Source organism: Rhipicephalus microplus, chromosome 8, assembly GCF_043290135.1.
Source record: "Rhipicephalus microplus isolate Deutch F79 chromosome 8, USDA_Rmic, whole genome shotgun sequence".
Lineage (NCBI taxonomy): Eukaryota > Metazoa > Arthropoda > Arachnida > Ixodida > Ixodidae > Rhipicephalus > Rhipicephalus microplus.
Window position 1 is genome coordinate 29,102,858 of NC_134707.1, and position 15,793 is coordinate 29,118,650.

The window sequence follows — 15,793 nt, forward strand, 5'->3', positions numbered from 1 at the left end:
CGTGTTCGCAGACGTCCTAATTGGTCGCGGGGCGTTGGGTAGACACTCGCACTCCTGCCCGCCGCGGGCGTCACTTGGCGCCGACGTGGTGGAGGGAAGTGCATGGCGGCGAGGAGTTCGGCCTATCAAGGACGATGGAAGAGGAACCCATGTCACAGATGACCGACATGCATCGCCCCGTGAACGTGACCTTCAGACTGGCACGAATCTTCAAGAAACTATCAGCCAAAGACTTCTCGGCATGGCAAGGGTTTCTACATTTTTAAAATTTTGTTTCTGCTTTCATTCACACCACCCAACGGGCTCATTGAAGAAGAAGAGGCCAGCCCCTGTCATATCTTCTGCAACACAATGTTTCTGTTCAATTTTGCTTCGGTTTGGTATTTCGTTCCTGTACCCGCGTGGTAGCTACGCTGTTGGGACGCATTCTTGTCTCGCGCTCCTGTCTTTTATTTTGTTCTACGTGGTTCGGCTGCGCCGAAGATGAAGGAAGGCGGGAAGAACGAACTCTTTGGCCAACAACCGCGCCATAACACGCCGGCATTCCAAGGCGAGACCAACCTGTTTCACCCCGCCGCACGCTCGGATGTCTCCGAAGGCCGGTTACAACTGAGAACTTCCACCAGGCTATGCCCTCTGCGCTGCTTCTTTTGGTTTCTCTTTTTTTCTTGCAAGGACTAAGGCCCAGCCTTTCCCGCTCCCTCTGTACATGTATAAATATCCCCACTGCAAGTAGCTACATTTGCGTATCGGTATTCGTCTCACAGGAAGTTTAGCGTGCAGTCAGCCGCGAATGCAGGAGTTCTGAAATGATCATGAGAAGTTACAAACTTTCGGAAATTTGAACAAAAAAAAGGAACAAGAATGTAGACGACTAATACAACTACACACGATGAGAAATACAGCTTGATACGAACAGCTTCATGGTTCGCTTGTTCTGTTCGAGGAAACGGCGTAGGCCTTGCACGCGAGCTAAGGGTAGGGTAACCTGGCAGGGGAGGATACGGGCAAATAACATCGCTGACAAATCTTCACAGTACGCTCGAACATACAACGCACACAGTGCATTACCGCATCGTTCCTTTGGCCGCACAGTGTGGTGCATTTGAATGCGCAGCACGTACTCTCTATGGGTGGAGCCCGTCCTGTTTTTTTTTTTTTTTCATTTTCCAGTTCATGTGCAGAGCCGCAGAGGATGGGCTTCCGTCACGGCATCGTACTTTCCTATGCCATTCATGAGAAGCCCGTTTCACCTGTGCTGTAGAATTTACGATCTACTATACGTAGTCTTCGCCTCAATGCTGATTGCCTGCACCGAAAAGCCTGCCTTCAGTTTCAAGGTGACAATTATTTTTTACAAACGCAGCAGCCTGCACAGTTGTTTCACCGCATAAATTACGTGCCATACTAAGAAACATCGTATGACAAAGATACACACTAGTGGAAAGCTTGCAGGAATATCGACTTGCTTTCGCAGAGGGCCACCAGGCGTTCAATGGTCCATTTCGTGTGGCCTGATGTATTCGCTGTTCGACAGGGCAAAATATGTTTCGAGGCTGAAGCGGATAGCACGTGTGACATACTCAAGGCGCGGTATCAGGCGGGGCACACGCCTGGTTGAGTGACGCTCGTAAGAAATGGGCTCTACAAGGCCAGTTCTCGTAGGTCGTGAGCTCAAGTTTTAGCAGGCATTTCTTTCGGTAAAATGAGTGACAGCATTAACTGGACAGAACACAGTTCTTGGAAACTCGGGGACACATAAGACAGTATAAACGTGGTGACCCGAAATTTTAACCATTGTAATATTGCCTGATTTATTCCACCTGAGCCGAAACCCCCGATAAACATCCATACACGTGTGGAAGCTTGCCCCCTTCCCTACCTCTACCCTTAAAAACCTTCGTCACAACTCTTGACTACGTTCCTGGTCCGTCTTGCCACCCTTCCTCCTCCCCGGCCTTTCTCGTGGCCTGCTTTCGAATATACTTGTCTTCTGGGTCCGTCTTTTTTATTTCTCCTGCAATCTGTGAGCAAACACGAGGCATTCATACTGTAGCGCATGGTCCGGTGCATTTAAGTACGTGCTTTGGCTGGACGTTTTCTCTTTCTCCTTTCTCGTTACTTCAGACACCCTGACCTCCCGCTCACGGGCATTTGTTTAATCGCGGCTCTTTTTGCCAGTCTCTTCTAGCACGTCTCAGCTCTGCTATGAGTGTGCTGATCGCGATTTTTTTATACTTCCCCTTATCCTTTTGCCGCCCACAAACGCAAGGGGGCGCTGTGGTGCGTGCTTCAAAGGCGCGCTGGGGGTACTCTACCTCCATCTGCGACTCTCTCCGCCATGCCATCCTTTCTCTCGGCTTGGCTCGGCTTGCCCGCGTGTCTGGCTTCCGCGGTATGCAGCCTCCCCACGTGGTGGCTGCCGGCACGAGCTCACGATGCGTCTGAGAGAGCTGTGCTCGTGTACGACATAAAAACAAAAAAAAAACACAGTACCGATGTCTGGGAAGAGGATGCACAGCCGACACCCTTCTTTTGCGTCTGGCGGCCAAGAATCCGGGACCATCCATTTCGGTCTTAAAAGGAGCGCGCACGCATCGTGACGCTTTTTTCCTAACCATTTGCCTCTTGTTTCGGTTTTGAATGCCGCAACCCTCACTTGGTTGAATATGACGTATGCGCCTATCGCGCCTATAATTCACCCCCTTTGGTTTATTGCTTCTCGTTTTGGTTCCTAATCTATACTCTTCACTCCCTTTAACACTCCTTCACAGCCCACGCGAAGGAGTGTTAAAGGGAGTGAAGAGTAGAGATTAGGAACTATACTAAGACTTATTCGGAGGTTGTGGGGGTCGTGTGGGTGGGCACGTGATTCTGCTTGGCAGTGAGGAAGCCCTTTGCCGATATGAATTCAGGATAAAAAAATGAAGGAAAGGATGTGCCTGCGTCAATGACCGAGCGTACGCATTGTAATTGTTGTGTTTAGTTAGGTTTTGGGACCGGTCTTCGAAGCCTAGTAATGGCTGCCCGCACTTTCGCGAGGGCGTGGCGTGCGTGAAGTGAGGCTCGCAGCGCCTCCTACCGGTGCACGCCACACAGCGTCAGCGCGGTTCAATCCCATGTCGCCCAATCGCAGAGCGTCGAAATGTTAGGTAGCGAAATCAGGGTTGAGTTTTTATGAGTGCTTAAAAACTCGATCGCCGGTATGAAAATGATGTAACTTTTCTTTCTTTTTTTGCATTCAAGGCCTAGCTCCCTTTCACGGTCTATGATCGTTATTTTCAATGGAGCGGATGTCAGAATCAAAATTTGTTATTCGTTTGTGGGTTACGCTAATAATGAGCAAGTCTGAGGGACTTTGGACTCGCAGCAGTCGACAAACAGGGGAGTTCGGGAGGGCAGTCCAGAATATCTTGCGCGTGACACACGTCGAAGCTGCAACAAAGAATGAAAAAAGGGCATTCTGAAGATTTGGGAAGAAAAGTGTAAGAGAAAAAAACTATAACAAGACCTATTTTTGTAAACAAATAGTGCGCGCATTAAGATGGAACAAGGTGCTCGGACTTGCCGGGCATTAAGACGTTAACTCCCATGAACTGAAACGCTATTCGAACGTCACGGGGTGAGGGTCTCACTGCGCAACCATGCGGGAGCTTGAGCGGCGGTTACGAGGCGGCAATAAAACGCAAGGGTCATAAAACAGTGTTCAAAGGCAAGGGGGGCACGACAAAATGGAAACATGCTTCTCAAACGCGCCGACCCATCAACAATTGCCGCATCCCCTCGGCCGACAACAATGCCGCCCTGTGTACACTGCTTATCACGGCGGTTACACAACGACCGTGACCAGCGCCAAAGCACACCCCCTTCCTCTTGCAGGGCTTCCAGATATGCCACCTTCCTCCCTTCTGCCTGCGCCCAAATCGCTCCGTGACAGACCGGTGAAACGTTTAGCAGTCCGTTTAGCGCAACAACGGCAAGCTCGGAAAGTCTCACCGACAGCAGCAACTCGATTCCGTGTTCCGTGCATCGGTGGACAAAAAAAGGAGGCGAGTAGTTCGGCAGGCGGTAAGAATGTGCATGCAGAGTTCGTGTAAGAGCGTGCTAGGCCTAACAGTGTAAAAATGGCTTACTTATAAAGTGTACATGGATAAAACTGAACGCAAGATACCCTCCTCTTCCACTATATTTGGAGGTTGCGACCACTGCCGCATCCGGCACACGCGCTGCTTTACACGGAAGAACGTGTTGGGCGTACGCAGTGTGCTCAGTGGCGGTCACGGTTCAAAAATTGGAACGCCCCGCCACCGTACTGCACGCAACTCCGGCGCGGAGTACGGCGTGAAGCGGTGGGCCGATCGCGCACGTAATGGTCGTTGCAACAGTGCGAAGAGCAGGCGGTGCGATGCGCGCGAGACCGTGAAATTGTCGTAATGGAGTCGTGTGTTGGTGTTGTGTGTATGCTTCGCTTCATTTCTCCGCACTTCACTTCGCCGCCCTTCTTCATGCCCCTTCTTGTTTCCTAAGCGGCGATATCGGGCACCGTTGCTCCGCACTGGTCACGGATCATTGTGCTTCCGAGCCTCCCTCTTTCTTAAACGGGAACGGATGCTTGCTGGCCAGCTCACGTCTTTCGCATCAAGTGAGGATCAACCCGCATTGTGCTGCGCCGTCCTGAACGCTCGTTTTATGAGCGCGGGGGCGGTGATGCCGGTCTCGTTTATTGTACGCTAGCATTTGGCTTTGCCTTATCCAATTTTGTTTTTCTCTTCGTGCATTCCACTTCATGCCTGTTTTACACAGTTGCGCGTATAACGGCTCGTGTAGTGCGAAGATGGTTCACTGGCGTCACTCTGCCGACCGTCCCTGCAGGCCGTTGATTCTCTCCTCTTTTGTATCGAAAGGGCTACACAGTAAAATGGCATGTATCCTTGAGCGTTGGTTTGGTAAACGACGGCGACTTTTTATGGGTAATCACTGGTGTCAGGCTTGGTATGGGTAGTGGCAGGTTTAGGGGACAACGTTTGTGTTGTTGCTGCTGTTGTCGTCGCCATAGATGTTGACATTTGTTCTGCGTAACATTTTGCTCTGTGTAACATGATGTATAACACTGACATCGATGGAATGATCTCCTTGATGTCTAGTTGATTTTCACGTGCTATCTTTACGTGCGTTTGCACGCGCATTAATATCTTAACGTGCTTATATGCACGCCATGCACTATTGATCGCTTCGAAATTGATCCAATCGCTGGGAACCAGTTTTAGGTCGATGTGGACACTTGGTGTACACACCGGACTTCAGAAATTGAAGGAGGTTTCCCTTGCTTCGTGAGGTTGTTTCTTTCCATTAAAGTATGCTGGCAGCGCAATGAATATTATATTTTCCTCCATTCAAAACGAAAGTCAACATTTCCGGCACCTCTTCTGGTCACACAAACGCGTCCTTTTGTCTTTATTTCCTTCTAGAGATTTCTTATTTAGAGTTTGTTTCTTGTCATCATGAACTGCGTACCTTCATTTTCACAATGCTGGGCACGACTGCCCGGTTAAAAGACTGATGCGTATCGAATAAAACAAAATGAGAGACAGACAGCAAACGCCCTGGAAAATAATTCGCCGACATCCTCTCGTATGATTACTTCGTACGGTTAGTACTCTCAGCCAGCCTCTTAATGTAGTTGTAAGTGCACGTGCTTATAAACACCCCACTCGCATCTCACCTTATGTTTAAGCTCAGGCCCCGCCAACCTCCCAAAAAGAAACCAGAAGGGCGATGCCAGGCATGCCAGGGACGTCTCCGCTGCGTGCCCTTAGACCTATGATCTTGTCACTTTCCTGTGCTCTCTTCATCCGCTCGGTGTCAGCCAGTCACCATGAGCCCTCGCTCTGACAAACTGCTAATGTGCGCTTGCGTGTGGTCCGTTGCGGACGACAAAAAAAAAAAAGGAATTAAAGAAAGAAGCGAAGAGAGGTGGCGGCATCCTGTCGCAACTGTGACCCTTTCAGACCGTTGGGGCACGCGATTGCATTTTGACGGCTTTATAAAACGCGTCGAATGCCACGGGGCGCAAAAGTTGTGGCGCGAGTCGCTCGGCGAAAAACGACTTCAGAAGCATTGAAAATGCGTTCTCTTTCGCTCTGTTAGTAGAGGTGACGCAGTGGAACTAAAGAGTCATTGTTAACACTTGCATTTAGCGGGGTCCCAATGCTGCGGCGTTGTCGGGGAATGCGACAGCTATTAGCATCACTACTGCGCCACCCGCCACACCAGTCTAGAGAAAGAACGCACCGCAAACCATCTCCGCGACCGCATAACCTCTGAATCATCGTCTTCGGCGAGGCGACGACAACGACGACGTCGTGTAGGGTTAACGACCACGATGCGAAGAAGGCTGGAGACGTTGGCAGGCAGGAGTGGAAACCCCTCCTCCGCCTCACTCTAGTGTCTCCAAGTGTGGCCGTCAAAATAATCTGTCCCGGCATCCTTTTTTTTTTCCACCGTCAGCCGCCGAAAGCATCAATAAAGCTTATCTGCATGCTACGAAATGAAAATTATAAGTGAACTCCAGTTCGCTGTTACTTACACACGACGTCGGAATCTGTTCACTGAGGTAGACTGTGTAACGAAGTGACGTCACCGAGTGCTGTTAATATTTTGTGTTAGAGCCAGTGTGGAATTCCTTTTTTTTGTATGCCTCCCATATCTATCTTTAGTAGTTGATAACTATGCCAATGGATGATACCTGAGCTGTATTGAATACGTGCTGTGAAACATTGTACTGGCGAACAAGGACACAGACAGAATATTAAGAGACACGCTGGCGCTGCGTATCTCTTTTTGTACTGTTTGTGTCTTCGTTCGCCAGCACAGTGTTTCACGGTATTCGGCAGAACCGACTAGAACAACTGCGAACGCTCAGTGCTGAACACTCACTCTCCAGCGTTGGGTACGATATGCCGAGTTGTACCAATCTGAACATTGCCTAATAGCTAACTATCCTTGTCCCGCAACTGTACAAGACTTGCGTCTAAAGCGCTCGCTTCTTTCCGTTGTTTTTGTGCAGAATTCGAGTTCATCCTGTCGCCAGCGTCGATGATCGCCGCGGCGAGCATCAGTATGGCCGTCTGTGGCCTAGTCAAACTCAACTGGACCCAAAAGAAAGAGGTGCTGCAGAGGCTTCACGACGTCACCAGTATAGAAGTGGTACGTAACCATATCAATATATATAAACAGAGTTCGTTTTGTAGGCCTTCTTCTGCCATGTTGCCAGTTCGAGCCAAATCACAAAGGTCCGCAGTGACCCCTTTAGCCAATCGGAGGTGTCAAGACGGCGCACTCAACAAGTGTCGCGGAAGTCAACGGCATTCACAGTACACACGTTCATTCTTATTTTCCATGAATTAACTCGTAATCGCAGTTTTTCCTTAGAAGCACGTTCTCGCTCAGCCCGACGCAGGAAGCCCGCAATAAATTATAGTACACGTACTGGCCTCATCTGGTGCGACGAAGTGAATTCTGGGCACTCTAAGAAAGTTTCGGTTTCGAATTTCCCGGCCTAGTCAGCAACATCGTTGCGTTTACGCCGCGTTGCAATCTCGGCAGCCTCATCGAAACACGCCAAACTATTTCGTGGAAAGGAAAAAAAAAACTATTTCTCCGCTTCTCGTTCTTCACTTCTCGATTTGCTGCCCGGTTGCAGGAAAGACGTGCGTTGCAAGCAATGTAAAGCGACAATATTTTACTTTCCAACGCTGACAAGGCGAGGTCAGTGCATCTTATTAACTTTTTTTCGTGTGTGTGTGTGCGAGGAGCGTGCCTACAGCTTTGAAGAAGCAGGCACGAATGTTTGCAAGTGTGTGTGTATATATTCGTGGTTCAAACCGGTTCAGCTGTTATTGCGGCAGTGCTTCGATTCAAAGAAGATCATTTGTCTTCTTTCAAGGTTAGCCGTCGCACTCCTTTGGTGTACCCGTTTTACTTTGTTTTCTTTTGATTCTCATCTGAACCCATCGTATATCTATGCACCTACATGCGAGCGCATTACAACCAGAGTGTGAAGAAAAAAGTACGTCAATCACCAGTGTGTTGCGAAAATAAGTTGTCCGCCGGAAAGAGCTGTTGCGTTTGATCTCACTGCGTTGAGAGGGACTATACTGCGGTTTCTACCGGCAGCTGCGGAAGGTCTATACTCTCTTACGAAAGATATTACGCCTGTCCGTGAAACACACATCTTACGGATTACAGTGCACGCGGCGCAGGCATGCCGCCACCTGGTGAAGCTTAAATCAACTAGAATACGACAAAACTTGTAGCTAAGGTACGTTCCTAATTTATATCCTTACGATCATTGCAGTACGAAAGCCGCATTTACTGCCCCACACGGTTGGTTTCAGGTGCTGCGAACCGTTATGAGGTACAGCATGAGCCGATGGCCGAGCAATAATCGATAGCGGGTCCCAATCCAAATGTAAATGCCTGTCGTCTTCTCGGACCCTTGCGACTCGACCCATCCATACCTCTCGATATAAACAAATAAACTTTTTCCACTACTACTTCCGGGCAGCACTTGCCGCTGAGGAAAGCGTTCTCAGAAAGAACAATGAGGGGTACTCAGGGACCGTCAGTAAGCTGAGATTGTGCAGTGCGAGATGAATAAGGTGCAAAGAAAGCAATTTAAAAGAGCAGAAATGCAAAAGTGAGCTCGTAGCCATAGACAACCCCCCGCTTCAGAAGCCTTGATGGCGTTGCCCTGGCTCTTCCACCGCCGGTTTGCGTAGTGCGGGGATAGTATACTGCAAAACAGGATGAACACCGGCGCCATGGTAGAACTGCCTCTAGAAAAAAAAAAAGGCGTCACCGCGATGGCAACTGGACACCGCGCACGCAGCTTAGGGTGAGAATGCGATCGAATGTAGTTGGTGTCTAATAGGACTCGGCGAACCGCTGTTTGCAAGAAAGCAAGCTAGTGAGCCAGCCAGCAAAGCGGTGGTCGGTAGACCATGTGGAAAGGCACTGACAGAGGATGAGGCTTCTACTTGCGGATGGCAGCGGAGTGCAGTGCGTGTGTTTGTTGTACTCCGCCGGTGGGGGCCGGTGCCGACAGCATTCTTGGCTTTCGGCGCCAATGGCTCTGGCGCTTCGCTTTCCAGAAGGAAGAAGAGTCGGGGACGTTGAAAGGAGAAGCGCAAACGGCGCTCCCGTTTGGTTCCTCGAAAGAGAGCGGACCCTCTGTAAGCCCCACCCGCCTCTCCACTCCCGCCAGCCTTGTTTCCGTGCGCATATTTGTCCGTTCCGTGCATGCATGCATGCAGCGAACGCGCTTTCGGGTAATCAGTTTTCGCCAACGTTAGTGCATTGCGCCGTATAATTCTCTTTCCGTGCACTGCTTAGTTTCGGGGAGTAGAACCGGCCTAGAAATTAGCATCCAATTTGTTAACTCTCCATCTTAACTTGGTGCCAGAAAGCGAGCTATAGTCATAATGAAACGTAGCTCTTCTTTTTTTTTTTCTCGAAGGAACTCCCAAATGCTTCTTCAGGCCTACGTTTTCGGTAATCCTTGGCACTCCACACACTACTAATAATAAGTAAAACTTCCTTCAGAGAACGTCATTGTATCAGTCCATTAGCTACACTGAAAGCATGAAAACGTGTTGGAGATACTTTTTGTTGCTAATAAACAGAATATTGCAAAGTCTGCAGCGTTTCATACGTTGATCAGTACAAGAGGTCCGGCTTCTATGCTCCACATAAAGCGCCCGCTTCTCGACGAAGCATCCATAGCAATCGGTATATCCTTTGTTTTAAAAATCCCCAGGGAATCAGTTTATTGATCAATGCCGCTCTAAAATACCCTTCTTTTAGCTAGCGCAAGAAGCTGTTGGTATTCGAGAAGTTGATATCCGAAGTATCAAGCTTGATACGACGCTTGGGGCGCACTGGGCCTCGTGAGTCCCAGCTGCAACATCACATTCTGACTTTATTGCCAGAAGTATATAGAAGTGGTGTGACCACGGTATACTACCATTGCATCGCTACGATGACGTATAAATTCCGCAATATCCGCCCGGCAAAAGATCAGACTGGGTCTACCGCATTAGCCAGAGGTCCTTGAAAATAGGCTGGTGAGAATTTCTCGGCGGTGCGGTGAACTTCCAAAGTTCACCGCGCCCCCGAGCTTCCGCGGGCGACGTGTCCAATTCTAATCACGTGACATGCGTCTGCAGCAGCAGCCACGCGGGCCATTGGCTTTTGTCGCTAGGGTCACGCTTCTTCTGAGCAGGGCGCGGCTTCTTGCTACGGCCGCTTGCCAATGCCAAGGGCACGTCGCCAAGGCCTGCGAACACGTGCACGTGTGCGTGCGCGGCACTCGCATGAGCAACTCTGTGGCGCCGCCGTTCGAGCTTTGTGAAACTTTAGAGCGCCTCTAAAAACAGGGACAGTGTTATTCTTTTCGGCATCTGTAAAACCTCCCCAACCTCTTCTCTGCGAATCTAGTCTGGCGGGCATGGGGGGGGGGGGGGGCCCACATAACCTCCTCGCGTAGTGGCAATACCCTCCTCTCTTCTCGACGAGCCACTTGCACCGCCACCGCTGACTTAAAAGAAGCCCTGTGGGAAAGTTGTACTCATCACGTCACTGATAGCAATTACTTTCCCAAACGGCAGCCTGCACATATCGCTCCGCCTTCTACGCTCTTTGCGTCGCCATCATTCTCTTTACTTTTCTCTCTTCTTTTATCCACGCAGCGTCCTCGCCCCTTCCTCCTCTCCATGTCTGGCGAACGGTGTTATTCATTCACGAAGCCTACATCTTTATACATAGGGGAGCCCACAGATGACGCGGACACAAACACACAAAGGACAAGCTCACCAAAATGGTGACGAGTGGCACACGAACCCAAACAAAACGCGGGGAGTTCTCGCATGACATCGAAGGCATTAACATCCCTCTCGCGCTCTCTCTTATGAACGCTAACTCTTTCCACTTCAAAAACTCATTTCATTTTCCCCTTCCCCTCCAAACAGTGGAATGCCATGCTGTAGCAGTGCCAGACGCTCGTAAAACTCGAAACGACTATGCTCGGTTCCATGCTTTTATATCAGAGCTGTGTCTCCGATGCGGATGTGTGTCTAGTGGTTCCCCTCTCGCTCTGGCGAACTGATGTTCTCTCTTTCCTCACCGCATTACCCTTTCTCTCCGCATAAGGCTGCATCTTTCGTGTTGCCTCGTGGTTTTTGTTTTAGCCATAACCTTGGGCATAATATAACTTACGAGCATCCTCGAATTTCGCCTCCAGGAGCAGATGATGCCGTTTATTGCTGTCGACCCAACGGATGTCACCGTGTCCACATCCAAAAAAAGAGTTATGGGCATTCACGCATCCCTAACTCGACATATGATAAATAGTCTTTGCAGCAGGAAGATCGCAACAGTGACACATCCAAGCTAGAATACACGAAAAGGGATGATGGACTTGAGCAGAAAAGATATTCTGTATATATTTGTGCGTCATATCTTGTGTCACGTATTCTGAAGAACTTTTTTTTTGTAAGAGTGCTTGCCGCTTTCCAGCAAGGCCGGGTTAAGTTAGATTTTTTTTTTCACACCCTCGAAAACCCTTTTACGCTTGTTAAGATTCTTACTAAGGGGCTGTTGGGGCACCCCTCTGCAGTTATTTGCCCCCTGCCAGCCAAGCACTCGCAGCAAGGCGTTGACGGGGGGCATTGACTGGCAAGATAGAAGACTCTGTACGCGATGTATGAGGTCAGCACATAAATAATTTTTCAGTGTGCTCTCCCCAACTAGGCTTGCAGAGAACCTCCGGGTGGTAGTCGGAATGAAAATGCATTGCCACACTGCAGTCGCTACGTGCCTTAAGCTTGACACGTAGAGACTGCATTATTGATTTAGTTTCTTTGGTAAATGGTTGCCTCGGATGCGGATCATTGGCCGGTTAATGCATAGCCTCCGCAATGCTCGTTTTGCAATACTGAGCATCTGGCGTTAAGCATTGCACAGTCTTGTGGATGGTTTTGCTCGGTGTGGTATGCACGCTGAAGCATCTGGCCAGCAGGGCACTGCGTGGGCCGACAGAACTTAGACCAGCTGGTGGGCCCCGAAGTACGTGGAGGCTCGTGGCGTAGACCGACGAAACTGGATAGCTCATGTGCGTGCGAGCATATGGGTAGATTCCAGTGGAGCCCACCAGTCTGTCCATGGTAATAGTTAACACGGAAGTCGCTAGCACAGAATATGATCTTACTTTGCTGTGCGAGGCGTTATAGCACGTGCTGAGAGATCGCGAAAGGGGTGAAGCTTTGCGACGCGGAGTTATGCAATATTAGTCTTATACTGTGATGGTTTGCGCTGACATCATTTATTAAACCACGCAGGCGATGTATCATTTGAATGCACGTCGCACTTCGAACAACGGAAGCGCAGCTTATGTTTGAGTCGAGCAGCTTCTGGGAGGGATAATATTTCTACTGTGGAACACTGCTGCGGGAGATGATAACCTCTGGCGTTCCCAAAACTTGGGGCGAGTTTATTTACGGCAGAAACGCGTATGTCAAACGTGCGGCTTGTCCCACCCGGATGTCACTGCAGGCGGCAATTGAAGTAGTTACGCAGCAGTAAGCTAAGCACTCCAAGTCATGTAGAACCACTCCCGCCGGGCTTGTGTTAGCTTTGTACTTTTCGCATACTACCCGGTACTTTTATTTTAAGCGGAATTCAGGCGCACGCTGAATAACTCCGGAGGTCAAAGTTAATCTTCAGCTAAAGGCGTCCCTCAAAACGCTTCGTGAAGTATCACGAACCCTGCTTTTTTCCTCACTTAAGACTGTTCGATATAAAGCGGTTAGTCCTCCTGGCCATGGCGAATAACAATACGTCACAAAAAACCAGCTCAGCGACTAACGAATGCCGGGAAGTGTAAGTCGGCTTTAATTGGGTCATGTTCCCATAGAGTCGCGTCTTCGATTCTTTCAGCTCCGAACGACTGCTCAGTGGCGGGTCACAGAGTTCAGCTGTGTGGTAGGTACAGGAGCCACATCTCGGAAACAGACAACGACGATGGCCACGAAGATGAAAGTAGCCTTCACGTCTGGCAACTAAACGGTGGCACGAGAGGTCAATCAAGGTCTCCCAGACCTTTCACGCGGCCGTTCGAGCATCTCGAGAAATTCTGAAGCCTACCAAGGCCAAATGGCCAGCCAGCAGGTCGCGGAACGTCAAACGAACCGGGAATAAAAAGCGAACTCGTGCATTCTCGCGAATCCCGTCACAAAAGAACGGGTCGGTCACGCCTTTTTGGATTGAGATGGCCAAGGGGTTCGCGGCGAGGTCTGTTTGCGTGCGTGGCCTCAGGCAAGCAAAGAGGGGAGGGACAGCCATTGTAGACGTCACACCGTTGCCAACATCACGCGCATTATGACTGGTGAATCTGGTCCACTGCCAACATACGACGTCCTTCGGAAGCACAATTACAGTACGGACGGTTCAGTCCGAAATAGACTGAGCTTTCGGACATTCTGTTTTGAATGGATCCAGGGTAAGGCAGAGTAATAAGAAATAAAAAACAGGTCAGTGCTATTGCTTCTGGGCAGTCCGTCCTCCCGAGAGGCGCCGGGCATTCAAGAAGCGCTCGGCTGATTGACCTTATCAGGAGCGCGCGCGGCGGCGAAAGCAAAAGAACCTCCACGAACCGGCCACGCACCCCGCTTTTGCTCGACTGTCCATTCGTTTGGCCATGACAATAAATAATAATCGCAAAAAGGTGGGAGAGGAGGGGTCGCCCTTCCTTGACCGAGGACGGCGCACCGACACATGAGCCCGCCATCTCCTCCACATTCCCGCTTCATCCTCCCTGCCTCCTCACAACCACCACCACCACCACCACCATGCCTCGTTTCACTACATGGCGCAGCGGCATTCCGTCTCGGCCCATTCTCCGGGAGCAAACACACAAGCTCCATTCCCACGCTCCTCAACGGAGCGAGTGTCGAAGACTTCTCTCCAGTCGGAGGGGGCTCAAAGCAGGAGACTTTACGTTAGGTGCACCGGCTTCGGAGGGTGAAGAGAAGAGGAGAGTTTGTCAGTTGCTCCAGTGGCTTCGTAGGCAGACAACCAGCCCCATCTAGCGGCTGCCTTCGTCACCACCTGAGTTCCGAAAATAAAAAGAACCATAGCAACCACTCGTCATCCAGGACGCCGCCGCCCTCCGAAAAACCGTGATCGCGCGGCGCTAGACAGAGAACAAAACGAAGACAACAAGGGCAGAATGGGACACCCCGCGTGGAGCTCCAACGAGACCTCCTAGAGAAGAAAACCTACAAGAAAAATTACTCGTGAAGAAGACGAAGAAACGGGGTGTGGGGGAGGCGGAGCAGAACGTGCTTTGAGAAAAGCGGTTCGCAAGACGCCACGGTGGTGCTTCGGCAACTGTGGTGGCAGCGGCGTGCCGGTAATCAAGTGTAGTGGTACTTTCGCTCTCCAGCAAGAAGGAAAGGAGGCTGCTCGTACATATCGTAGGCCTAACCTCCCTCCCCCCCCCCCCGTTCTCTTTTACTCTCTTATATTTTTCCCGCGCCCTCGATGCTTCCTTCGGCACCACGTACGACGACGTTCCCTACTGGAATGTGCCCGAGCTGGTGGTTGCGGTGGTAGCTGGAAGAGGGAGGGGGGTGCCATGTACGGTCTTCGCAACACCCTCCCGTAGAGGACCGCGAAAAAACCTTCTCGGACATCGCCGCGCACTTTTCTTTCTTGGACATGTGCTTCTTTTCGCCTCGCCGCTGAGCGCTTAGCTATGCGGGCGGGCGACAGGAAAGGGCGACGTATGAATGGCCGAGGCCAGGGCAGGTTTCGTTTTCGTTTGTGCGCCGGCTTCATCCTTCTCCTACCCCGGTGGCTTGAATTCGCGGAAGAAGTCGGCGGGAAGGTTCTTTTCCAAAGCCTCTCGCTACCCCCCCTTCCCCGCCTCCGAGGAGCTACGGCCACCGAAAACCTGAAAGCTAAAGAAATCACTGGCTCTCCCGGAATAAGGTGAAGGGGTGGTCTGACATCGACCAGGAGGTGGGAGGGAGTGCCGCCGTTTAACCAGCCACCAAGCTCAGCCAATCAGAGGCAGTCTTTCACTCGACTACCGCCCCCCCTCCATTTTTTCCAGTCCCCCTTTCGGTCTGCGGCAACCTTCTATGGACATTTCAAAACGTCGTGCCCCCAGCCGCGCCATGCCCATTTCATTTTGCTTGTATGCTTTACTCATGCCTACAGCGCACACGAACTCTATCGCGCATGATACGAAGAAAGGAAAGAAAAAGAGAGATAGGACCGATGAAAACACGATGAAAAAAAAATAGAAACTTACGTGAGCCCGCGCATGCGCGGAGAACTGGGTGTAGGTCAAGTGCATGTAGTTCTGTTGCCAGGCTGGATAGGCTCGCTGCGGAGAGCGAAGTGGCGACCTTGTCGCTGGTGGTGCAACAGGTGATCTGCGTTCACAGAGCGGTGCTAGGTCTTTCTCGGCTTTTTAAAGGTCCGGTGCGCAGTTCGGGGGCTGCGTGCACTTGTTGCGCGGCTCTCGGTGCCATCTGAATCGCAGCCGGATACCCAATCCACCCCCACGTTTATGACGACATCCCCGTCCTGAAGAGCTTTGATGAATCGTAGCCGAGAAGTTTGCGAACAAACAGTGCCATCTAATTATATCAATCGATCACAATATCAAGTCAAGTGCTTCTCTCTTCTCAACTGTCTGATAACAAAGTATCTTTGACGTAAGCACTTT

The 15,793-nt window shown here is 50.5% G+C and overlaps 1 protein-coding gene across 2 annotated transcripts in view; it reads left to right on the top strand.

Annotated features, from left to right (window-relative positions):
* Nucleotides 1–15,793, top strand: part of LOC119164328 (G1/S-specific cyclin-D2) — a 326,130-nt gene that overhangs the window by 303,587 nt on the left and 6,750 nt on the right. For both annotated transcript variants that reach the window (XM_075871405.1, XM_037416501.2), the window contains one exon: nucleotides 7,067–7,206. In XM_075871405.1, the coding sequence (XP_075727520.1) occupies nucleotides 7,067–7,206 (140 nt within the window). The remainder of the gene's footprint in view (nucleotides 1–7,066; nucleotides 7,207–15,793) is intronic.